Source organism: Monodelphis domestica, chromosome 1, assembly GCF_027887165.1.
Source record: "Monodelphis domestica isolate mMonDom1 chromosome 1, mMonDom1.pri, whole genome shotgun sequence".
Classification (NCBI taxonomy): domain Eukaryota; kingdom Metazoa; phylum Chordata; class Mammalia; order Didelphimorphia; family Didelphidae; genus Monodelphis; species Monodelphis domestica.
The window spans coordinates 177,007,294-177,030,978 of NC_077227.1; the positions used below are offsets into that span (position 1 = coordinate 177,007,294).

Sequence of the window (23,685 nt, forward strand, 5' to 3'; positions counted from 1 at the left end):
ATATGAAAATACCAAAGACTTTGGAAGATTAATTTGACTGTAGGTTTCAGGACAGGTTAAATGAGATTGGAGTTTGGGAGACCAGTTAAATCACCAGACTTGTAGTTGTCCAGGGGAGAAATGATAAGGAAAAGGGCAGGAGTGATGACATTGGGAATGGAAAGGAAGGGATGGAATCTAGAGAATGAATAAAATGAACCATATCCAGAGTAGCTCTGTCCTATACTTTAAGGCACATTTCTGGCTTCCTTAGGCTTCCCAAAGCAGGGGGATGGACTAAAAGACCTTTGGAAATATAACCAAAATATGCCTTGTGATATGCTTTTGCACCATTAGGGATCTAAGAGGAGGTGGAATACCACTCTGTGACAAAATGATTCTGTCCTTCCCAGAGGCCTAGGAAACCCTTCAAGGACTCCTAAAGGACTTCTGGTTAGCATGATCTGGTTAGCACATGATACTAATAAGGAGAGGTTTGATCCCTGAGTGGGCCACTTAGACTTAATCTGTTCTATAGCTAGAGACTACAAGCCTAGGCCTGACTAGCTAGCTGTCTTGGAAATGTGTGCTATTTGTCACAAAGGGGATAAATGAAGGACTATGGTTGAATCAGTGCAAATCTTTCCCCACTGCTGGCAAAACAGCTCAAAACATACTTCTTACTGATTAGGTCAGTATTATCAGCTTTTTGTTTTGTTTTAATGTTAAGGATGGGTTCTGGTACATTAATGTTAAGACTGGGTGGAGCAGTTGCAAATGACATTTTCTTTTCAGACTTACCTCTGTGTAAGTCTGCCTTATCTGAAAGGGATTTGAATTTCCCCCCACTCTTTTACTCTATTCTTCCTGCATTCCCTTTTCTGTGGCCCAGTTTATCTCTCCTTTTGGGACTGAATGTGTGAACTAGGCTAAGTCTCAAAGAAAGATGGAAGAAAATGATGTAGGGAGAATGGGAAGAAAAGAAGGAAATTAGGTAGGGAGTGAGGAAAGGAAGGTGAGGAGATAATTATAATTATATAAAAATAATTTATATGATACTTTAATGTTTGCAGAGTGTTTTATAAACATCTCTCTTTACCCCCAAAAGAAGGGGATGAGATGGGTACAGCAAGTATCATGATTCTCACTTAACAGATGAGGCCATAAGAAGGGAGGAAAGGAAGGCAAGAAGGCAGGAAGGTTGCTCCTTTCTCTACTATTGTCCCAGTTCACACTCCTTACCCTGCTCCAAGAAATCCCCAACTCCATATCTTCCAAGGGATCTATAGAGCATGACAAAGAGGTGATCCCAAGAGTGACTCTCATGCACATCACGGTTGACCTAGGATGAAGCTTTCTTACTAATGACTGCATTCCCCATCCCCCCACCCCCACCCCACCACGGGACAGCTCCGGTCATGCTTGATCTTGTTTCAGTAGGGCTTTTTTGGGGGGAGAGGTAGTAGAAGAGAGGCATCGATTCTCAGTATTCTTTACCTGGCTCTGGCCGTAGTCCAGCTTTTCAACAGCGTACCTCATCTTCCCCTGGCCCTGTCCTTACCTCACCATAGCCCATATAAACCTGTCCAATTCCTTCTAGTCTCCACTTGCTTCCCAAGATGGCCCTAGAGAATGTGTGCAACTGGCAGGCTCCCGAAGCCTTGAGACCTCATTTGTCTGGGGCTGGGGACTGGGCTGTTCCCAGGGGATATGATCCCCGTGTCTTTCTGCAGACACAGGGTCCAGACCTGGCACATGGAACCACCACACTGGCCTTCCGGTTCCAACATGGAGTCATTGCCGCAGCTGACACTCGCTCCTCCTGCAACAACTATGTGGCCTGCCCTTCGTCCCAGAAAGTCATTCCTGTCCACCAGCACCTTATAGGCACAACTTCAGGCACCTCGGCTGACTGTGCCACCTGGTACCGAATACTGCAACGGGAACTTCGCCTTCGGGCTCTAAGGGAGGGCCAGCTGCCCAGTGTGGCAGGGGCTGCCAAGCTTCTCTCCAGCATGCTGTTCCATTACCGGGGGTTGGGGCTGTGCGTGGCCACAGCCCTGTGTGGTTGGGACCAGGCTGGCCCTGCCCTCTTTTATGTGTACAGCGATGGGACCCTCCTGTCCGGTGACGTCTTCTCTGTGGGCTCTGGCTCACCTTATGCCTATGGCGTGATGGACCGCGGCTACCGCTATGACATGACCATCGAGGAGGCTTACACCCTGGCTCGCCAAGCTGTGGCCCATGCTACCCGAAGGGATGCCTATTCAGGTGGCTCTGTGGACCTGTACCACGTGAAGGCGAGTGGCTGGGAGCGAGTGTCTCGGGAGGATGCATGTGTGCTATACTTCAGGCTGCAGGAGACTGGAGACCAGGAGGAAGAGACCAGCCCTGCATCTCCCTGAGCCTTTTCTTCCCTCCCTCCTCTTCTGTTTGGACCTCATCCAAACAAGACAAAAGGCATGCCAGTATGGTCCAGGAGGAGATTCCAGAACCCAAAGGGGAGCCTCTTGGAGGCAGAAAAGACAAGAGATGCTGGGAGGAGGACTAGCGGACAAAGGATGCTGACAAAGTGACCAGGTGAATGAAGCCCTTCAGGACCAAGTCATGTGACTCTATCTTCCCCAAATCCCCCTCCCCATTTATTGAAAGCTCCTGTCCAGCATTGACTTCCAGACCACTTGACTTCTCTCCTCATCTTCTGATCTATCTGGATAGATCTCGCAAGTCTTCTCTGCTTTGAATTTTCTCCCTGAGAAACTGGGTTCCCTGGATTCAGCGTTCCTCTCACCTGTTTCCCCTCTGCTCTCATACTTGTACTTTCCTCATGCCTTTCTACCTTTTTGTTTTTTCCATTGAGAGGGTTGTTCCTTGTGCTTTTAGCAGTTTCTCTTGGCTGCTTTCTCCTTTTCTTTGTCTCCTAATTCTGTGGGTAGAACTACTTTTGGCACCTTCCCATTGTTCACTCCTCCTCCATCCAACACTGCCCTCAGCTCTTCCCAGCCTGATTCTTACACTGGGACACTGGGGATGCTAGAGTCTGACCTCTTTGTAGGGGTTAATTAATTTCTGAGACTCAGTACTTCCAGTTCCACAATTCTACAGTTCTGTGTGACCCTGCTTCAAGAATAGGGAGTCTCCTAACAGGGGGAAGGGAACAAGTCCTTGGGCTGCCTGACATTTTCCTCTGAGGGTTGTAGTCTTCAAATTATTAAAATTAAATTCAAACAATATTCATTAAGCATCAATTATGGACAGTGCCTCGTTCTAGAAGAGGAATATGAAGGTGAAATGAAACCCAGCTTTTGTTCTCAAGAAGCTTACAGTCTAACAATGTGAATCTCTTCTGCCACCAGCTTTGGCTTGTTCCTGCCTCCATCCTTCCCCTCTCTGTGGTCGACTTTGACTATAAGGACTCTGGAAGGGTGGCAACTTGATTGGCTTATCCCAAGTAGAGCATACACTCTCCTTTGGCTCTCTCCAGGGGAAGGAATAGTATTCTTAGACACCAGAAGGGATCGAGAGCCATCAGATTGCCACCCCACCCCCCCTTATAATTTGGGAAGAGGCTTTAAGTCCAGTTAATGTGGGGTATGGGGAGGGGCAGTGCCCCTTAGGGGCTTCTGGACCCAAAGCTTTGGTTTGAGCAGGCCTGCCCCAATCTGAATGAGTCTCCTCTGAATCATGCAGACAGACAGACAGACATTATAGAGGTTTCAGGTTTGATGGTTTAGCCCAGGTCCTTCCATACATTTCTTTCTCCACTGTAGGGTACACAGATTGAATAGAGTATTTCAGATCATGCAAATTAACTCTCTCCCTCTCCTTGGCCAGTTTTGGAGAGGTGAAGAAAGGCTATCAAACAGGCCTCTCCCCAAGGCCACCATCTCAGGCCTTTAGGAACTGAGAAGACTACGAGGCTAAAGGTTTCATGAACTGGCTCCTATTCAGGGAATAGTTTTGCTCCAGGCTGAGGTGGGCCAGCCATCTCACCAAGACTAGGGGCACCACGAATAGACATACAGGGGGAGAAATGTTTGTGGGTAAATTCAGGCTGAGAGGGACAGGGGAGAAGGGACAAGTTGGTGCAGTGAAAATATCTGTCTGCATGCAGCTAGTCCTATCAACTTTAATCCTCTTCTGTCATCCCCACCCCTCCATCTCCTGCCTGGGGCTGTGGAACTATCAAACTCAGGGTCATTGGGAGTGGCTGAATAGACTAGCTAGGGAGAGATTTTGCTGAGCTGACATCTTGGGGCTTGGTCCTTGCTATTTCTCTCCTCTCCATTCATCTTCCTCAGTTCTCATTAAGTAAATGATTGAAAGGGTCAATGGTGGGAAGAGGGGATAAGGATAGAAATGGAGAAATGATAGAGGGAGAGAGAAAGAGAGAGAGAGGGAGAGAGAGATTGAGATAAAAATAGAGAGAGATTAAAAGACATGCAAACATACATACATATATACATACATATGCATATGTATGTATATATATATGAGAGAGAGAGGGGGAGAGAGAGATAAAAGGAGGGAGGGAGAAAGAGATTAAAGGAGGGAGGGAGAAAGAGAGATATGAAAGGAGGGAGAGAGAGAGATGAAAGGAGGGAAGGAGAAAGAGAGAGGGGGGAGGAAGAGAGGGAGGGAGTGAGAAAGGGGAGGAAGAGAGGGAGGGAGAAAGAGAGAGAGAGATGAAAGGAGGGAGAAAGAGAGAGATATGAAAGGAGGGAGGGAGAGAGAGAGAGATGAAAGGAGGGAGGGAGAAAGAGAGGGGGGAGAGGGAAAGAGGGAGGGAGAGAAAGAGAGAGAGAGACAGAGACAGAGAGAGACAGAGATGGAGAGAGAGAGAGAGAGAGAGAGAGAGAGAGAGAGAGAGAGAGAGAGAGAGAGAGAGAGAGAGAGAAAGAGGTTACAAAGGAATCAGAAAAGCCAAAAAGGATCAGAGTAGGATGGCAAAGAAGAGGCAGACTTGATAACTTTTGGAAGGGAGTGAGGGGTTAGGAAGCAAAACAGGAATTGATTGGAGAACAGTCATGTTAAGAAGCACTAGGGCTAGGGAGTACAAGGAAAAAGCAAGGGAGAGAAATATTTTGGGGTGTGAAACTTGCTCTGAGGGGCAGCTAGGTGCCTCAGTGGATTGAGAGACAGGCTTAGAGACCTGGGTTCAGATCTAGTCTCAGACACATCCTAGTTGTGTGATCTTAAGTCACTTAACCCCCATTGCCTTTAAAAAAAAAAAAAGAAGCTTGGGTTGAGACACGCCAAGAAAGGAAGGCATATCCATAGGGTGATATATGCTCATGGTCCATCCTATTTACCTTCCCTAGAGTTGTCTCCCACCTTGTCCCTTGAGGAGGTTAAGCCAGTCAATACACACTCTTTATCAGATGACTTGTGGCATTCCCCCAATGAGGCCAAAAGCAGTTCCTTCATCTCCATCCTAGCTCTTCAGCCTTTCCAATTGACTTCCTGAATCTACTCCCCAAAGTCCTCTCTCTCTTTTTCTTTTCCTTTGTCTCTTTCCCATCCCTTCTCCCCCAGTTTGTTCTTGGGAATGGGGTGGGGAGAAAAGTGGCAGAACAGTAGAGAAAAGTAGAAGGTTTGTGGCAAAAGGGATGGTCTTGTTAGCACATTACCTCCTATCCCAGCAAGTTGGAGAGTTGCCAACTCAGATTATGATTCGGGAGCAGATTGTGGTTGGACAAGAGGAATAAATGTGAAATCCTGCAGAGGGGTCAAGAAAAAAATCAGTTTTACAAATACAGTTCCAGAAGGGAGGAGGTATGGCAAAGATAAATAATACCCATGAACAAGACGTGGTGTCAGGTTTTGGTGGACAGAAAGCTCAAGAAGAAAATAATCCAGGAAGGGAGAGTTCATACATTTTTGGTTAACCACATTTCTGTTCTGGTTACTACACTTACATGTCTTTATTTACTTATTTAAAAAAAAAAGTCTTGTCGTGGAATCTATACATCCCAGTGAATGGACAGTCACCAGACAGAAGAGTGGTAAGGGCTAGCTAGGCAATGGGGGTTAAGTGACTTGTTCAGGGTCATATAGCTAGGAAGTATCTAAATCCAGATTTTAACCCAGGTCCTCTTGTCTCTAGGCCTGGCTCTCAATCTACTGAGCCACCTAGCTGCCTCCTACAATGGATGTCTTTAGTCAGAATGACCAGAACAGGAAAGAACAACTTAAAAATTATCTCATCTAACTTCCTCATTTTACAGACGAGGAAACTGAGGCCCAGACAAGTAAAGCAACTTGCCTAACATCCCTGAGATAGCAGCTGGTAAAGTCCTTATTCAAATCCAGGTCCCCTCTCTCCAAATCCAGAGCTCCTTCCACGCGTCCTACTATAGCCCAACTCTTCTCAGGCATGTTGTAGAGAGAAATTCTTGTTAGGAAAAGAACAGACTATATGATCTAGCTGACCTTTGAGGTCCTTCCTCCTCTGAGGGTCTCTGATTCTGTGAACTTGTTCTGGCTAAGTTTTTAATGAGCTTCCCATCACTTCTTGTTTCTGGAATTCCACCCCAAGAGATTTTTCAACTCTTCTCCTTTCTTACTCTGCAATATCCAACTGCCATGGCAGCCCACTTTTCTCATGGGACCTCCATTTGGGAGAGACCAATCTTTATACCCTTTTTGGCTATTCTTCCCACTTCCTGAGGCTCCAAAGCCAAGCACCTTTACCATTACCTCCTCCTGCCATTTTAAACACCCTTTTGGGCATTGTCTTCCACTATTAAAATTAGAAGAGTTCTAGAACTGTTTGTTACCACCTTCTCTACTCTCATCTTCTCTCAACAATTTTCCCAAAGCACAGCCACCTTGCTCTGGGAATCCTCTCAGGCCTGGCTAGGTCAAGGGTCTAGGTTTGTTTTTTTTTTTTTAATAAATCTCTGTTTCCAGGGGCAGCTGGGTGGCTCAGTGGATTGAGAGCCAGACCCAGAGACAGGAGGTCCTGGGTTCAAATCTGACCCCAGACACTTCCTAGTTGTGTGACCCTGGGCAAGTCACTTAACCTGAATTAATTGCCTAGCCCTTACTGCTCTTCTGCCTTAGACCCAATACACAGTATGGATTCTACGATGGGAAGGTAAGGGTTTAAAAAAAGAATCCTCTGTTCTAGAACCATCACTTTCCAAAGTATTTCCAGTTCAAGTCAGATGTTCGTGGGGGCAGGGATAGGAAATGATGGGGGAAGGGGGAGAAGAGGGACAGAAAGACATGGGAAGCAAAGCAATGAGGGGAAGTGGCAGTAGAGGAGGTTGGGGGGCGCCTGGGGTCCTTCAGGGTGGAATTGGTCAATTGGAGAGAAAGATGGATGGTCATCAGTGGTTCCTTTTGAATATAGCTCCGTTCTCCCTTCACCCACCCTGGGAACCATAATGAAAGGAAGAGACTGATTTCAGCAGGTGAGGTAGGGAGAACTTCCCAACTTCTCACGTTCAGGTTGTGTGTGTGTGTTTGCCTCTGTGCACGCACAGAAGGGAGATATTATCTGTAACCAGTGAGGAGATACGGGGGAATCAGATCGGCAGTTAAGACGGCCATTAACGACCCACGTCGTTTTCTCCGAGAGGACCAGAGGAGGGCCACTTTGGTCCTAGGGCTGAAATGTGTAATTGTGGTTCAGCCATAACAGGGTCGGTACCTCTGTTCACATATTTGTGGGAGCCTCTTTGCACACTACTACTGGCTCACATTCATGTACCCTTTTAAGTTTTACAAAGGCTCTCATGGGGAGGTGGCTGATGTTCACCAGTGTCAGCTTACGTGCATCTAAAGAAAATTTAGACACAAAAACGGCAACACAGATGGAGAGACACATGACACACACAGAGCCCCCGCAGACACAGCCATGAAGATTGTTTCTAGGAGACTTTCCACGTTATCTCTTCCTCTTGCTCTAGAAGAAGGGAGGAGGTGGGCTCAGTTAAAGGTCCCCTTCTTTCCCTTTCCTTGACTTCTCTTTCTTAGTTCTTTAGACTCTGTCCTGGAGAACTGGGGTAGAAGAAAAAGGAAGGGGAAAGAGAAGGCCAGTTGCTAAGGAACTCCATGGAGTGAGCAGCCAGGAGTTCTCTCAGCTGGTATGGGGGCCACCGTCTCAGACCATCCTCCCTAGGTCCTGGGTCCGAGAAAGGGAGGGTGAAGAAGAAATGGAAAAGTATACATGTGGAGAGTGGGGGGGGAGGGAGAGGGAGGAGAGAGAGAGAGAGAGGGAGGGAGGGAGAGAGAGGGAGGGAGACAGAGAGGAGAGAGAGGGAGAGAGAGACAGAGAGAGACAGAGACAGAGACAGAGACAGAGAGAGAGTCAGAGAGAAAGAGAAAGAGAGAGAGAAAGAGGGAGAGACAGAGACAGAGAGAGGGAGAGAGAGAGAGAGAGAGAGAGGGAGAGAGAGAGATAGATAGATAGAGAGAGAGAGAGAGAGAGAGAGAGAGACAGAGAGAGAGATAGAGAGAGAGAGACAGAGAGATCATTTATCATGTATGGGTGAGACTAGATAACCTCTAGGGTCCATTTTAAGACTAAGATCCCAGTAAATCTATATTGAGTGGAAAAGGGTGAGAGTATGAGTCCTTCTCTTTTCTTTAGTTTCTCTTCTTTTACTTTCCCCCCTTTCTTCTTAAGTCTATAGGTGTAGGGCTGGAAGGGACCTCAGAGGTCATCTAGTTCAGTTCCCTCTCTCTGAAGATGAGGAAACCAATGTCCACAGAGGCTAAATGCCTGGCCCAAAGGTCACACAGGTAACAAGGAGCAGATCTGGAGTCTGGTCCCAGGTGCTCTGACTCTGGACTCACAGCTCTTGCCATGCTACCCTGTTGCCTCTCATTCTCCTCTCTATTTTCTCCTTTCTTCTCTTATCCTTTCTTTTCTCTCCACCATCCTTCCCTCATCTCTTCTCAGCTCTCTCTTTCCCTTTTTTCTCTCCTTTGACAGTTTCTGTCCTTCAGGCTGGTAAGTTATTTATGAAGCCAATGACCCATTCTCAGGGTGGGGAGGATCTGGCCCATATATCACTTTTGGAATCCTTCCTGGTCTTCTTGTTAGTAATGTGGAGGATTATGGGAGTGCTGAAGAGAAGAAAATCCTAGGAAAGAACAAATATGAGGTTGGAGAGGGAAGGGAAGGGCAGGTATCTGTGTGGCCATCCCTATTCTTCTTGTCCTGGTTCTAGAGACTAGGATCAGATGTCAAAGATAGTTTCTGATGAATCAGGGTGGAGAAGCCGAGGCACAGGACCCAACCCTCCTTGCACCCCTAACACATGCTGGAAGGAGAGAGTTATGCTCCCCAAATTGTGTATATTTCTCAGCCATATCCTTGCCCACCCTCTTTTCTTTTTACCCCTAATCTTCTGTCTTAGTATCAGTTCTAAGACAGAAGAGAGGCAAGGACTAAGCAATTAGGATTAAGTGACTTGCCCAGGGTCACACAGTTAGTATCTAAATCCAGATTTGAACCCAGGGCCTCCTGATTCTATCCACTGGCACTCTATCCACAGGGCTAATTGGCTGCTTTGGCCACTCTTTTGTTCATTGGTATCACAGGATCCTAGGGAAGGCTAATCGATCATCTCCACCAATCCCTTCCTTTTGCCAGAGCAGGAATATACATTATTGTGTATTTTCCCATGTCTAATTACTTCTAATTCTGGTTCTGCCACTAACTGAATGAGTAACCCTGAACAGATCATTTAACCTCTTTGAACTCAGTTTTCTTATCTGTAAAATGGAGGTAATAATGCTTACACTACCTAAATTATATTGATGTTATAAGGAGAGTTTTATAAACCTGAAAGTGCTGAAAAAATGAGTTATTTATTATTCTATCAGCATCTCCTTCCTAGGAACTTTTCTTTTAGCCTCCTCTCACTGTGCTTCCTTTCTGTTTTGATTGTTCTCCATCGCTTTTTCCCTTTGACTCCTCTTCAAAATATGAGTCCTGGGGGCTGCTAAGTGGCTCAGTGGATTGAGAGCCAGGCTTAGAGAATGGAGGTTCTAGGTTCAAATTTAGCCTCAGATACCTCCTAGCTGGGTGACCCTGGGCAAGTCACTTGACCCCCATTGCCTAGCCCATACCGCTCTTCTTCTGCCTTGGAACCAATCACAGTATTGATTCTAAGATGGAAGGTAAGGGTTTTAAAAAAAAAGTTTCCTGAGGTGCAATCAGAGGCCAATGGGACCCAACAGCTGGTAGCCTTTTCTCCTCTACCCAGAGTGGGTGTATGGGGCAGCGCCCAGGTTTAAGGCCTGTCTGTGCGGCACAGAAGGGAGAGAGGAGCAGCACAAGGGCCAGGGATAAGAGCAGGGAGGGGAGGAGAGAAGAGAGAGCTACGCTAAGTCTTGCATCAAGAGAAGAAGCAGGCAGAGTGGGGCCAGGGCCTCCTATTGGCTCCTTCATGCCCTGAAGTCCAATAATGAAACCCTTGATTTAGAACACAGCCACCACTCAAGCCTTACAAAATAAAGTGTTTGTTTATTATGAAATTAGAGATGGAGGCCCCTTCCCACCTCCCCCTTTCTCCCTTCCCAGGTGCTCCCCCCACCCCCTATCCCCGACATTCCCTTCCCCTTGGGACATGGAAGCACACGATGTGAAATGCTCAGAGTAGGCCAATAGCCAGAGCACCCCCAGGGCCATAGCTCCCCAGAGATGTGGCCTGGGGGGCAGACTCGGGGTTTTGGCCCCTTGGGCAAGGGCCTAGCTCCCTCTCCCCGCTGGAGGTCAGTTGGGCCAGGGTGAGGCCATGAATGATGGATGGAAACCATGCGGGCAGAATCTGTAGGGAAATGAGAGGAGAGGTAAAGGTCTGCACTCTCACGTATGTTGTCCCCCGTATGAAATGTTCCCTCTCACTTCGCTCTGCCCCCAGGGAGTAAGAGGTCTCTGGAGGCCCACCCCGTCCCCTGCCCAGCCTCATGGATGAAGGGGCAGTGTCCGCTCCCCAGCACCCAGCTCTGGGCCAAGCACTGACCTGGGGTGAAGTATTCCCCATAGGCGGGTGGGCGTCAGTGGCTGGAAGTTTTCTTGTTCTTGAGATGGGTGATGGAAAAACCAAAAAACTGTTAAAACTCGGTCACAGAGACCCAGAGAAAACCACGGGGGACGTGGGCAGGGGCAACAGAGATAGATAGACACAGGCTGTGGGAGAGAGACAGACAGGCAGACTGGGAGGGAGATTCAGAGCAAGAGACATTACATCCGGCAAAGAGACACAGAGAGGGAAAAACAGGGGCACACCCGGGGAGAGATGCAGAGAATCCCAGAAAGGGCGCACAAGGAGATGGACGAAGTCAGAGAAAGCGAGGGAGGCACGTCCGGACAAAGACAAGGGAGCGGGAGAGAGGCAGAGGCACACAGAAAGAGACCGAGAGACACACAGGGTAGGAATTAGAGAAAAGAGACAGCAATAGGAAAAGGACCAGAGAGTTGGAGTGGAAGGACCAGTGGGCCCAGGGGGTGGTGGTGGCTGCCCACCGGACCCCGTGGAGCTCCCTTTTAGAGGGCATATATGTGGGCACAGCTTAGATGGGGGCTCCACAGAACAGGCAGGATTAGGACCAGTCCTCAGGGGGCAGGGGGCTCCTTTGCCCCATACAACTCAGCCAAGGTACGGAAAAGTGGCCCCCAGTCATCCAGGGGCTCGAGGGGCCCAGGGGGGCCACCTGCCTCACTGCCTGAGCCCAGGGAGCTGAGGGAGCCACAAGATGAGCCTCGGCCTTCATAGCCATACACCTGGACAGAGTCGTACGGTGGGACGCCGGGGTCCTCATCTGCCTCCCGAAGCCTCAGGGCCAGCAGCTGGGCCACGTCGGCAGGGCCAGGGGGCCGTGGCTGTCGAGGGGGCTGGGCCCTGGGCAACACGTCTCGGCGGGCCGCTGGGGCCGAGGCCGGCGGGGCTGCCCCATCGGGGTTCTGAAGGGCCGTGATGTCGAAAGCCTCTGTGTCCTCCTCGCCACCACCCTCGTCGTCATAGGTGATGATGTTCTCTCGGACATCCTCCTCTTCTAGCACCATCAGGGCCTCTTGCTTCTGCCGCCGGAGGGCCACGAACAGTACCACCAGGGCTGGTGAGGAGGCACAGGTCAGGCCCGTCCCACCGAAGGCTGCCCCGCCGCTCCAGGGACGAGACCCGAGGGTGCCCCCTTTCTAAGCGGGTCAATCCCACGCCCCTCCCCGCCTCCCCTCACGTCCTCTTACCGAGTAGGGTGCCCACACAGGCGAGAATGGCGAGCAAAGCGCCCGTGCTGAGTCCCGCGGGGGAGAGCTGGGCCTCAGGCCTGCAGGAAGCCACGGAGCCGTCAGGCTTACAACGGCAGATGCTCACAGTCACCGTGGCTGTGCTGCTGAGCGCCGGCTGGCCCCAGTCACGCAGCTCGATGGGGACCAGGTAGGGCTCCCGGCGAGGCAGGGCCAGGCGGTGGGGCAACAACAGACTGGCAGAACCGTCTGAGGGGGCAAAGAGAGGAGGTGGCAGGAGACGGCAGGCCAGGCGAGGCCCGCCGAAGCAGAGCGCCGCTCCGTCCCCACCTACTACTGTGGTTCAGGGCAGCAGCCTTGCCTGGGGAAGCGGGCGAACAGAAGTGGCTGACTTGAGAAAGGGCTGCGGATGCGGGAAGGCGGGAGCCTCCTGAGAATCATGGAGGGAGGCATGTGGGCATCACCTACCTCGATTGTCCCGGACGGTGAAGTTGGCATCGGGGCCCAGGGGGCTGCTCAGGGAAACGTAGCTGCTGTTGCCAACTTCGTCCCGGTCCAGAGCCCGGACCACCTGAACCAGCTGGGACAGGAGAGCAGGACTCAGAGGGAGGGCAGCCCGAGGGACCCTGTCCTTCCTCCTGGCTCCCGGAGAGGGCACCCACTCACCTGGCCAGGGACAGCCGTGTCACACACAAAGGTGTCGTAGGGCTCAGCCAGCTGAGGGGCGTTGTCGTTCTCATCTAGCGTTTGGATGGTTACTTGTACCCGGGAGGCCTGCGCGGAACTGTCTGAAGCCAGAACACACACACACACACACACACACGCTGACTCTTTGTGATGCCATTTGGGGTTTTCTTGGCAAAGACGGTGGAGTGGATTACTGTTTCCCTCTCCAGCAGCATACACATAGCACATGGTAAAATCTCACACACAGTGTAAGTGTGCACACGATGCGCCCATGTGTACCTTTATGAAGCACGGAACACACAGGGAGCTTGCAAAAGAGTAAACACGACACAGTATGACACGGCGTAGCAGGCACACAATATGCCAGTACACGCAGCCTGCTGGCGGACACGGCGTATGAGAACCACACGGCCTGTACACAATTATACCAGCCTTCCGTGCAGCAGGCGCAGGGACAGCCTCGTACAATATGCAGGTGAGGAAGGTACTGCACGCCGCAGGGCATCATACAGGATTTAATTGAACCCTCCTGACCTTGGAGAAGGGGCGTAAATTACAGGAATGGGGACGGACGGAAGGACGGACAAGGGGAGGCGGCCGCCACTTGGACAAGCCGCAGCATGAACCCAAGTCTAGCCCGTTCACCTTTCTGGGAGTCGTGCCCCTCCTTCCAGCGCTCACCCCTCTTTCTTCTCGCCTATTCGCTTGACTCATGCCCACCCAAACCTGAAACGGCTGGTCAGATGCCCCGGTGCGTCAGCCTTTACAGGCTTTAAGACCACGAACTGTCCTGTTCTTCCCTGAATGCTACCCTCTCCCCCGCTGAGGCATCCCACTTCCGATAACCTTGCCAAGCAGCCCTCTCTCTCCCTGCCCGGCCTCTCCGCCAGCCTCCTCCATCTCTGGCTCCGGGGGGCCTGAGCAAAAGAAGGGGGCACGGGAAGGGATCCTGTCGCTCAGGTCTGGAGAGAAGGAGGAGAGGCAGCCCTGGGGAGCCAGGAGCCAGGGACACCAAAGCTCTGGACGGGGTCTCCCCCACGCCCTCCAGGGGGCCTACGGCTGATTGTTTCGGAGGTCAGCCTGGGTGAGGGCGAGGGGAAAGGCCCAACTGTTCCAGAAAAGGGCGAGAGCCATCTCGGGGAGAAGAACGGGCCAACCTCTTTGACTGATATTCGCACAGAAAGTTTTAGCGAGTGTGATGGGGAAAAGGCAAAGGGAATCCCATGCGGGAATGCACATCCCAGACATACACAGAGGCATGCGGGCATCCATCCATCCGTGCACATACGGATGCCCGATACGCCACTACAGATTACATCCATATCTACACAGCTGCAGACAGGCACATCCACAGACAACACCAATGTGCGGAGAGTGGGGAACACGCAGGCAGGGCGCCACCCTCTCCCTCCCCTCCATCCCTTGGGGAGGCAGGATCAGGGCTAGGTCAGGGAACCGGGGGAAAGCAGAGCAGTTATGTAATAGGGAGGGAGGAAGGGAGAAGGCAGTCCTGAGGCTGCCGGGGCTGGGCAGAGGTAGGAATAGAGAACTCCCAAGGGGGCTCTGGGAAGAAGCAATAAAATTGCCCAGACCGAGACAGACGGGAGAGGAGCCAGAAATACCATGCTCCACCCCCCAGAATCCACCCAGGGATACCAGCAGGCTCGGAACCCCACTCCTGATTCCGCTTCCCCTTCTATCTGCCCCTCCCTAGGACGCTCTCAATATCTCCTGTTCCATTTGCAAACTTTCTGATGCCCTATACATGCCAGTGACATTATGGAGTGGTACAGTGTGGCAGATAGAATGCTTGATTTGCTGTGGGGAAGAGCTGGGTTCAAATCCTCTCATGAACACTTATTAGCTAGATGTCCTTGGGCAAAACGGTTAACATCTCAGTCTTAGTTTGCCCATTTGTATAATGGGGTCTAATGACTGCACCTATCTCTTTACTGTTTGCACACCATAAAGTGTTGCATATTATCATCACTGTTCCAGGAAGCAGCAGTTGGGGAGGGGATGGGTTTTAGCACGTTTTCAGAGGAAGGCAGTGTCTAGGCTGAGGGTCTCCTGCAGATGGGATCACAGTTGGGGCTAGGTGACATTAAGGAGTGGGATGGCATCGAGGGGGTGTCAGGGCTGGAATCGGAGCTGAAGAAGATATATTGGGGGGAGAAGTTGTTGGAGATGGGAAAAAAGCTTGTGGACAAGATGGAACACTGAGGATTGGGCAGCATCAGAAGACTCGTGTCATGTTCCTGGTCACGAAGCTAAGGCTAAGTGTGGACAGCAATCCTGCTGCTGCTTCCCTAAGTATTTCACTAGCAGCTCCTCAGATTTGTCCAAAATAAAAATCTGCTATCCTTTCCTCCCTTTATACTTCCTGTACACCGACACCCGAGTCTCTTCTGTCACCCGCTCGGAGGACCCTGGCTCTCCTTAGCTCCTTCCTCTCCCTTACCAAGTTCAGTGGCCAACACCGTGAGATTGTGCCAGGCTCGAGCTTCACGATCCAGAGGCACGGATGTCCGGATGGTGCCGTCCTGGGGCTCGATAGAGAAGCAGCGCTCAGGGTCTGAGTGGGGTAGGATGGAGTATCTGAAGAGAGAGGGGCCAGGATTAGGGGCTTGGTTTCAGAGCACAAAGCATCTGGGAGGGAGGCTCGAGAAACTGATTTAACATGAATAACATGAACTGAAGTTTCTATTTTGCTTTGTTTTTATTTTTCTAAGCCCTTACTTTCTTAGTAATGAGTCTAAGATGGAAGGGGAAGCTCTGGGCATACGGGGTTAAGTGACTTGCCTAGTGTCACACCGCTAGTATTGTGCTTTCTTCTCTTTTTTTTAACCCTTACCTTCTGTCTTGGTATCAGTTCTAAGACAGAAGAGCGGCTGCTCTGTCTTCGAAGGTAAGGGTTAAAAAACAAACAACAAGAATAAATTAGCTTGCCAGATTCTGCTCTTGCCAGAGTTGTGTCTATGGGAAATGGGAGAGAGATGGGCTCAGTTTGAGCTTTACCCGGGAAGGCAGGCGTGAGGAGAGTGTGGTGGTGTGGGCTAGGAGGAAGACGGATGAGAGGGATGGAGAAAGGGAAAGTGGGGGGTAACCCATGAGCTTCACTGTTATTACAGTTTTGTGGAGGGCGGAGGGGAGGGTCCGCCTGCCCTTGGGGGCCAGAAAGGCTATGCAGAGGGAAAGGGAAGCCCCTGGAGGGACCTCCCCAAGCCCAGGCTGTGCTGGGAGTCACAAACCTCTTAGTACTAAGGATTGGGAATGAAGAGGTGTGGGCATTTCTCCTGCCTGAAGAGTACTTGGGAAAGTGGATGCCTGGAGAGGAGAAGGGCCTAAAGGAGGTGAAAATCTGGGAGAAGAAATGGAAAGTCCAGAAGGCCAGGGACTACAGGAGACATAGGGAACAGCAGGGACCAGGGGGGCAGTGGGTGAGAGGAAACAGGACTAGAAAGTCTTTAAAACCTGATATTAAATGACGGTGAGAAGCAAATGAGGAGCTGGTCTCTGAGCCGCTGCTCGCCAGGGAATAGGACGGGGCTGGGGCCACTGAGCCTCACCTGATGGGGCTGGCAGGTGAATCGAGGTCCATGGCAGACACATGGCCCACCAGGGTCCCAGGGGCACTGTTCTCAGGCACAGCCAAGTGGTACGTGGAGTGGGTGAAGACCGGCGGTTCTGGAGCATCTTGGACTGCCACACGGACAGAGGCAACATCCTTGAAGGGCCCACGACGCAGGTAGGCTGGGTCAATAAGCGTATTGGTGGCCTCCACGCGGAAGGCATAGGATCTTCGGCTCTCAAAGTCCAAGGGCTGAGTGGGGAGAAACACATCTGTAGAGGCTGGGGTGGGACCCCCCACTGCCTCCTGCCTAAACTGGGATACTGCCCTGAGTCTGGGAGCCTGACAGCAGGAGGCGATTCGCACCCCTTCCCTGGAGAGAATGGGAGCTCTGTGGTCTGGGAAGCATCTGGGGATCCATGGAGGCAGGGGGAAGAATGACTCAATTAGGAATGTAGAGATGTTCACAAGGGAGGGAAGCTGCACCCCCTCCCCCCCAGGTGGCTAAGTAGGTGATGTACACTTCAGGGAACCCCAGAATCTAGGGGTCTGCTGGTCAGAAGCAGGGCACACCTTTCGTATGGTGAGAAGTCCGTCTCGGCCTTGGGCATCGGTGCTGATACTGAAGGTCTCAGCCCCCTCTCCATCCAGGATGCTGTAAGCCATGAGGGCGTTGTCTCCCAGATCAGGGTCTTGGGCTCGAAGCCGGCCTACAAGGGCCCCTGGCCCTGCCGTCTCCACCACTGAAAACTGGTACAGGCCTTTGGAGGGAGGAGAGATCACACTCAGAGCAGCCCCTCTCCTTCCCCACATACTCCCATTTCCTTGAAGAAGTAGAAAGGAAGACCCTAGGAAAACTCAATCCCCTTCTTCCCATTTCCCTAAAAATCTCTCTCAAGTGCCTCTTTCCCACTCTTTAACCTGGTTTCTAGGGGACTCTAGGGGGGGAGTCCTACTCCAAGGGCAACCCCAGGTCCCCCCTCCGCACCTCCCAGGTAAGTGGTGGGAGGAGAATGAGATTCAGAGACATAGGGGCTAAGAGGTAGAAGTCAGGGGACAGAGTAGCCTCCAAACACTAGCAAAATTTCCGGGGTTCAGAGAAGGGGACTGGGAAGGGTACAGTTGGTGTCCTTACTCTGAGGGAATTTGGGGGGGTTGTCATTGACATCGCTGAGGGTGACGGTGACCGTGGTGCTGCCCGACAGCCCCCCCATGTGGCCACCCATATCCTTGGCCTGGATCACCACCAGGAAAACTTCCTGTGTTTCTCTGTCCATGTTGGGGATGGCTGTCCGGACCACTCCTAGAAGGGGATGGCGTGTGCTGCTAAGTCAAGGGCATGGAGAGGGTTCATCTGATCCCCACTCTCACCCTCTTAACTGGGCATCCTTCAGATCCTCACCAGTCTGGGGGTCCACAGAGAAGAAGGGCAGCCCATCCAGCACGGTGTACACCAGCTTGGCACTGTTCCCATAGCTAGGGTCATCAGCGTCTTGAGCTGTCACCTGAATCACTGATGTCCCTGCCAGGGAGTCTCCTGTCACCCCCAGCTCACAGGGGAGGGAAGGAGGGGGCAGGAGTGAAGGATGGAATGGGATGGGAAAGGCTGAAGCAGATTAGGTGGCAGAATGAGAAGGTGGTCTGGGCAAAGGGGTCATGGGGCAAGTATTGGACAACGGGATGGGATAGGGATGGGGATGGGCCCTGGAGGCACCAAAGGAGATGGACCCTAAGCACATGGGGCTGGGGAAGGGGTACCCTCGATTGTGGGGGAGATCTTTTGGGATGAGGAAGGGAGGTCTTAGGAATGGGACAACCCTGGTCTGGGTTTAGAAATTTTGTGGCTTGGGAGTGAGTGGCTTGGGATGGGAGGTGCTTGAGGGGAGAGAAGAGTCTGGTTTATGCCTGAGGAAAATTGGGGTGGTTCAAGGCAGCGGCCCCTCACCGACATTGGACATCTCTGGCACCGTGGCATGATACGGCCCAAGGGGGAAGACTGGTGGGTTGTCATTGATGTCTTGCACTTTAATGATGAATTCAGAGGGTGGCTCTAAGGGCCGGTTGGAGGCTCGGTCCACAGCTTGGGCCAACAGCACATACTGGGCCTTTTCTTCCCTGTCTAGGCTCTTGGTGACATGGATGTTGCCTGTAGCCTCATCAATCACAAATACAGTGCCTGCTCCCTCCCCTGTCAACAAGTACTTGGTTCGGCCCTCTCCACGGTCCACATCTGAGTGAAGCTGTAGGGAACATGGAGCCAAGGGTCATACACGGGAGAAAGGCAGGCCTGAGAGAGCACAGTGAGGGGAATGGACATAAGGTATCAGGAGGCCCATGCTTGGGGACAAAGGTCTTGACCAAGGCGAAGGAAGGAAGTAACATGGGTCAGGCTGGGTCTGGGGTCACTGGAAGGTGATTGGGAAATAGCATGAGAACTTTCAGGGAGGGAAGGGTTAATTCTTACTCTGCCAATGAGGACAGGTTCAGGGCCAGCATACTCCTCGATGACGAAGAACTGGTTCCAGACCCAGCTCCTTCTTGCCCGAAGCAGTGTAGGCCCCTGGCCCTCCCTGATACCAGCCCATGCTTGGGCTGGGGCAACCAGCCTCCCTGTGCAACCCCAGCTCCCCAGCCAGGCCAGCAACAGCCGCAGAAAGACCCACATGCTTTGAACCTGGTTCTGAAGGCAGCTCAGCCCAGGTTCCACTCACTGACCCGCCGGCCCTCTCCCCACGGTGGTGCTGTCCATGTGGTGGGTGGGGCCGGCTGGGCAGGTGTGGGGGGGCTACCCCATCAGTCCAAACCTGCAGAAAAGGAATTGATCAGCAATCGAGAAGATCGAGAAACCCTAAAATCCTCCCCAACTGTACATACAGAGAATCAGATCCATTAGTAATCCTTTCTCAATATTCTCATTGCTAGTGGACTCAGTGCTAAGATAAGACCTTAAGGGTTCGGAGTTAAAGGAACAGAAGGGATGGAAGAGGTAGGGTTAGGGTTAGAGAACCCCAATGCCTTCATGACTTAACATTCCTAACCCCCCATCCTTCCCACCTGGACTAACCCTCTATTCACCTCTGGCCCTTCAAGGTGCCAAATTTCTGATCAGTCACACAGTGTAGCAGGAGAGCTGGAGAGAAAAGAGAAAAATGGGAGAAGGGGCCAGAATATGGGGAGGGTCTGAAAACTCCTCATTCTGGGCTCTCTTCCCCTCCACTTGTCTCCCTCTCCAACACAGGCTGAGCTAGACTGTCTGACACCTTTCAGATCTCTACCTTGTGAGCCTAAGGATGAGGGGCTGAGAAAAGGGGCTTGACCAAAGGGGTCAGGCTAACAGGAGCTTGGTTCTGGGGGTGTGTGGCCTCAGACCATCTGAAGGAGGGGGGAGAGATAAAGGGGCTGGGGAAGGGAAGTAAAGCCAGTCCATGGGAGGTAAAGAAGATGAATGAGGCCCAAGAGAAGAGGTGACCCCTGACATGGACTCCTGAGGCCCTTTTTCTCAAGATCCTGCCCCAGACCCCATGTGAAAGGCATTGCAGGGTTCAGTCAGTTCATACTGCAGTGACACCCCTTGGAGCTAAGCAAGGGGACTGAAGAGGAGTGAGGTGGGAGGGCAGGGCTGGGAAAAGAGGGGAAGGGGAAAGAGAGGAGCCACTGGGAGAGACATAAGAGGGAGGGAGGGAGATGGAAGAGATTGAGAGCACTAAATGATAGAGCTTGAAAGCGATCAACGGAGGGAGACAGAGAATGACTGAAAGGCAGAGATACCTAGAGATACAGAAAAAGCACTGCTCCGGAGAGCTGGACCCCAGGGAAGAGTCAGTATGGGAGCACAGGACCAAGTGCAGGTGGGAGAGATAGGGGAGATCTCCAAGAGCCAGGGTCAGATCAGGACAAGAGAGGGAACTTTGGAGTCTGGGGCAATGAGGACAGACAGGCAGGGCTCAAGCAAGGGAGGAGGAAGAGGAGACTCAGTCCCAACACACTCGGAATCTCCCTTCACCTGGTCTCCTAGGGGGCCACCCTAGGTAGCACCCTGCTCCAGCCCCTCCTCCTCCCCAAGATCCAGACACCTGACAGCCCGTCCCTCCAGTGGGAAGCCAGGGAATGGGAAAGAGGGAAAGAGAGAGAAGCAGGAATGAGAGAAGGAAAGGAGAAGAGCAAGGGGAGAGAGGGAGAAAGGAAGAGAAGGGCACGGGAAAAAGACAGGGATGAGAGACAGTGGTGGGAGATCAAGTGGGGGGGGACTCGAGAGGGTAAGAGGAAGAGAAAAGGTGGAGAAAGACAGGTGTGGGAAAGGGTATAATGGGACAGAGAGGAAGCGGGGGAGGAAGGATAGAGAAAAGGAGAAGAGGAAAGAGGAGGACAAGAATGATAGTGATAGAAGGAAGCGAAACAGAAAGGAGGAAGATCCTGGGAAGAAGAGAGACGGGATGGAAAACCAGGGCTTAGAAAGAGGGGAAAAAGAAGGAATGAAAGCGGAAGAAGAGAGAAGCGAGGTGACACAGAAGGGAAAGAAGGAAAAGAACAGAGCTAGAGAAGGGAATTTAGCAGATGGAGCCCCAGGCTCCGTCTTGGAGCAAACCCCTCCGAGGCGACCGCAGAGCCCCCCCTCCCTTTGGCTCGCCGACCCCAGTCGCTCCGGAGTGGCGACAGGTCCGCTTACCTGGGCTGGCGCGAGGGGTCTCAGCCTCTCTCCCAGCAGGAGAGCGAGCGGCGGGCAAAGGAGGACTACACACACCCACACACGGTCCCCCAACCCCCTCCGACGGCCACCCGCGACTGAAGCGCAGAGACCAAGATTGAGGCGTCGACTAGATTGGGGAGGATGCCGGAGCCCGATCGGGAGGGAGCGGGAGCCGCGGCTCTGCTGCAGGTCTGAGCGGCCCCGGCGAGAACAAGAGCGAGACGGAGCAGTGGGGCGGGGGGGGGGGGGGGGGGGAGCGGGAAAGGGGGGCGGGGGAGGAGGAGGCTCCGCCTGCAGAGGGAGGAGGGGGAGGAGGAGGGGAGGAGGAAGAAGACAAGCAGGGGGAGACTAAGAAGACCAGGAGAGAAGAGGAAGAGGAGGAGAGAAGGGAGAGGGAGGAAGAGGAGGGAGAAAGGAGGAAGAAGAGAGGTTGGTGGAGGGAGATGAACTCCCCACTCCCCGTGAAGTCACCTCCCCCCACCCCAGTCCGCTTGTCTCACCCCCTCCCACGTGTGGAGAGGCGGCCGTCAGGTGCATACAGATGCCATGCCCCCGCACCCCTGCCCTGCTGCAGCCCTGCTCGAGGATCGAGTCCTGCCAACCTGAGCCCGGCTGTCTGGTCCCCTCGGTGCAGCTCAATTATGGGGCGGGGGTGACCCTTAGCTCTACTCAGGGAATCACTTTGGGGCAGCTCGGGGAGTGCAGAGCCCGGAGTGCGTGGGACAGGGGCACTATGGGAGAGAGGACGGTTCCAGAGGGCAAGAGTAGCCTTTAGGGACCGCATCTGGAGAAAAGGGCCAATGGGGTCGGGATGGGCACGGGAAGGACGTGATTTCCTGGGGCGGCGATCGGGAGAAAAGCAGGCTACGTTTCGGAATGGTCAACCGCGGTAGTCAGCACGCAGGGCGACTGCCCCCTTGTGGCAGACGCGAGGAGTCTTAACATGTGAGAGCGGGATGGCGAAGACACCGCAAACAGGCGTAGAGCTTATGGTGGGGAGAAGGGGGTTCCCTTTCCACATCACCCCACCTCCCCAGCAAGAACTGGAAGGTCAGTGTGCCTCCCTCCCTTTCCCCAAGACCCTAGTCCGACTTTCTTCAGGCGGAGGGAGTTAGAAAGGGCGGAGCACGCTTCAAAGCCACCAACTTTATGCCCTCAGATAGAGGGGAGGTTTAAGGGCAGAGGCCCGAGAAACCTCCAAATAGACTTCTAGGTATTGATTCTGCCACCAAAATGTGCTTTGGGATCTTCCAGCTACAGCCTCCGGCCTCCCGCAGTATGCTCCCAAGGAAACCCAACCGCACAATAATAGGTAAAACTAAGTCAGATTTTTATTTTTCCATAGACCACATCATTTAATAATAAAAAAAATAAAAATAAAAATTGAACAGAAGGAAAAGGTGGATATAAAGTGGAACTTGTGGGCCAGGTGGAGGCTGGAGGGCAAGGCTTCAGGAACTGCAGGGGCCTGGGGACTCGGGAGAAGAGATGCTGATTCAGCTCATAGGTACCCTAGTCCTGACCCCAGCTATTCCTGAGGGGACAAAGTGAGATCCCCGAGGGGAGTGGAGGGGGAAGGAAGGGGGGAACAAGTTACAGGGAAAATGAAAGATGGGGGATAGGGATGAGGGAGATGTGGAGGATGCCGAGTCCCCTGGCTGCTTTCCCATCTTGAAGATTAACCTTTACCCCCACCCCCCTCCCCCCAGAATGGGTCTTAGCCCTATACAGATCCAGAAATGGGGGTTGGGGAGAAGGCTGAAGGGCACATGGGGCAGCACACAGCCACTTCTGCCCCCAAGTTCAGTGAACAATAAGTGGGACACACTTCAGCACAGGCAATAATTCTGTGCAATACCCTCAGGGGTCAAGGTGGTGGCAGAGTGCCCATCCCTCTGTGGCTCTTACCCCCCACCAGCAGGGTGGCTGATGCCTGAGGTTTTCCTTAAGGTGGGGGGTTCCAGCTAGCGGCGCCCACCCCGGTCTCGCACTGGGGTGCTGCGGCTTCGACTTCTACTGTGCCTCTTGGTGTCCCGACGATCCCTCTCCCGGCCCCGTTCCCGTTCCCGATCCCGATCCCCCCGGTCCCTCTCCCGTTCCCGCTCTCTCTCCCGCTCTCGGCTGTGCTCTCGACGTTTTTCCCTCTCTAGCTGTCGACTCCGCTCTCGCTCAGCCTCCTTCTCTCGTTCTTTCTGTTGTTCTTCCAGCTCTTTTCTCCGTTTCTCACGCTCCTTGGCCCGCTCGGCCCGCTCAGCCTCCTTCTTAACAATCTGCAGGCCAAGCAGGGGAGTCAGGGTGTCTGCTGCCTGTGCTTCTGACAGTGTGGCTTTGCCCCATGCCTGTCACCTCCCTTATCTGGGACTCTTGGGTCATCTCTAGTCTTTACACAAGAGAAAGCTCACCTGGCAGTCAGTCAGAGGAAGCCAGTAGATGCAGGGTGCTGCCTTGGTCTTACGGAACAGGTCATCCAGAAGCTTGGCAGGAGGTTCTTCCTGGGCTTTTTCTGTGAAGACAGTGAGTGGTTAGGTTCTGAAAGCGCTTGGTCTTAAGGCC

At 52.4% G+C, this 23,685-nt stretch overlaps 3 protein-coding genes across 19 annotated transcripts in view; 1 reads left to right on the plus strand and 2 right to left on the minus strand.

Annotated features, from left to right (window-relative positions):
* Window positions 1-1,598: 1,598 nt before the first annotated feature.
* Window positions 1,599-3,210, plus strand: PSMB11 (proteasome subunit beta 11). The gene has a single exon (XM_001379910.3). The coding sequence runs from the start codon at window positions 1,599-1,601 to the stop codon at window positions 2,382-2,384; it is 786 nt and encodes a 261-aa protein (XP_001379947.1). The 3' UTR covers window positions 2,385-3,210.
* Window positions 3,211-10,442: 7,232 nt separating this feature from the next.
* Window positions 10,443-21,372, minus strand: CDH24 (cadherin 24). Of its 6 annotated transcripts, XM_056810038.1 has the most exons (15): window positions 21,112-21,365; window positions 19,521-19,575; window positions 18,910-19,249; window positions 18,391-18,685; window positions 17,848-17,967; window positions 17,581-17,748; window positions 17,019-17,206; window positions 16,444-16,697; window positions 15,336-15,472; window positions 12,854-12,975; window positions 12,656-12,767; window positions 12,188-12,436; window positions 11,723-12,054; window positions 10,962-11,019; window positions 10,443-10,766 (listed from the first exon to the last, which is right to left on the minus strand). In XM_056810038.1, exons 3-14 carry the CDS (start codon window positions 19,108-19,110, stop codon window positions 10,996-10,998), a joined length of 2,202 nt encoding a protein of 733 aa, XP_056666016.1. In that variant the 5' UTR covers window positions 19,111-19,249; window positions 19,521-19,575; window positions 21,112-21,365; the 3' UTR covers window positions 10,443-10,766; window positions 10,962-10,995. The 6 variants fall into 6 exon arrangements, 3 of the variants coding, with proteins under 3 accessions (XP_056666016.1, XP_056666014.1, XP_056666015.1); XR_008914844.1 differs by having other exon boundaries at window positions 10,962-12,054; window positions 21,112-21,366; XR_008914846.1 differs by lacking the exon at window positions 19,521-19,575 and having other exon boundaries at window positions 10,962-12,054; window positions 17,848-17,958.
* A 1,073-nt stretch (window positions 21,373-22,445) lies between these two features.
* Window positions 22,446-23,685, minus strand: part of ACIN1 (apoptotic chromatin condensation inducer 1) — a 37,995-nt gene continuing 36,755 nt past the window's right edge. For all 12 annotated transcript variants that reach the window (XM_056810044.1, XM_056810046.1, XM_056810041.1 and 9 more), the window contains 2 exons: window positions 23,535-23,635; window positions 22,446-23,402 (listed from right to left, as the gene is read on the minus strand). In XM_056810044.1, the coding sequence (XP_056666022.1) occupies window positions 23,097-23,402; window positions 23,535-23,635 (407 nt within the window). In that variant the 3' untranslated portion in view covers window positions 22,446-23,096. The remainder of the gene's footprint in view (window positions 23,403-23,534; window positions 23,636-23,685) is intronic.

What these genes read in the sequence shown, in the direction of transcription:
- PSMB11 (XM_001379910.3), top strand. Translation starts at nt 1,599, where the DNA reads ATGGCCCTAGAGAATGTGTGCAACTGGCAGGCTCCCGAAGCCTTGAGA.
- CDH24 (XM_056810036.1), bottom strand. Translation starts at nt 19,110, where the DNA reads ATGTGGGTCTTTCTGCGGCTGTTGCTGGCCTGGCTGGGGAGCTGGGGT. An exon ending in GACTTCTCACCATACGAAAG is followed by an intron (nt 16,698 to 17,018) that starts GTGTGCCCTGCT and finishes CTCCCCACTCAG; the next exon opens with CCCTTGGACTTTGAGAGCCG. An exon ending in TCACCTGCCAGCCCCATCAG is followed by an intron (nt 15,473 to 16,443) that starts GTGAGGCTCAGT and finishes CTCTCTCTTCAG; the next exon opens with ATACTCCATCCTACCCCACT.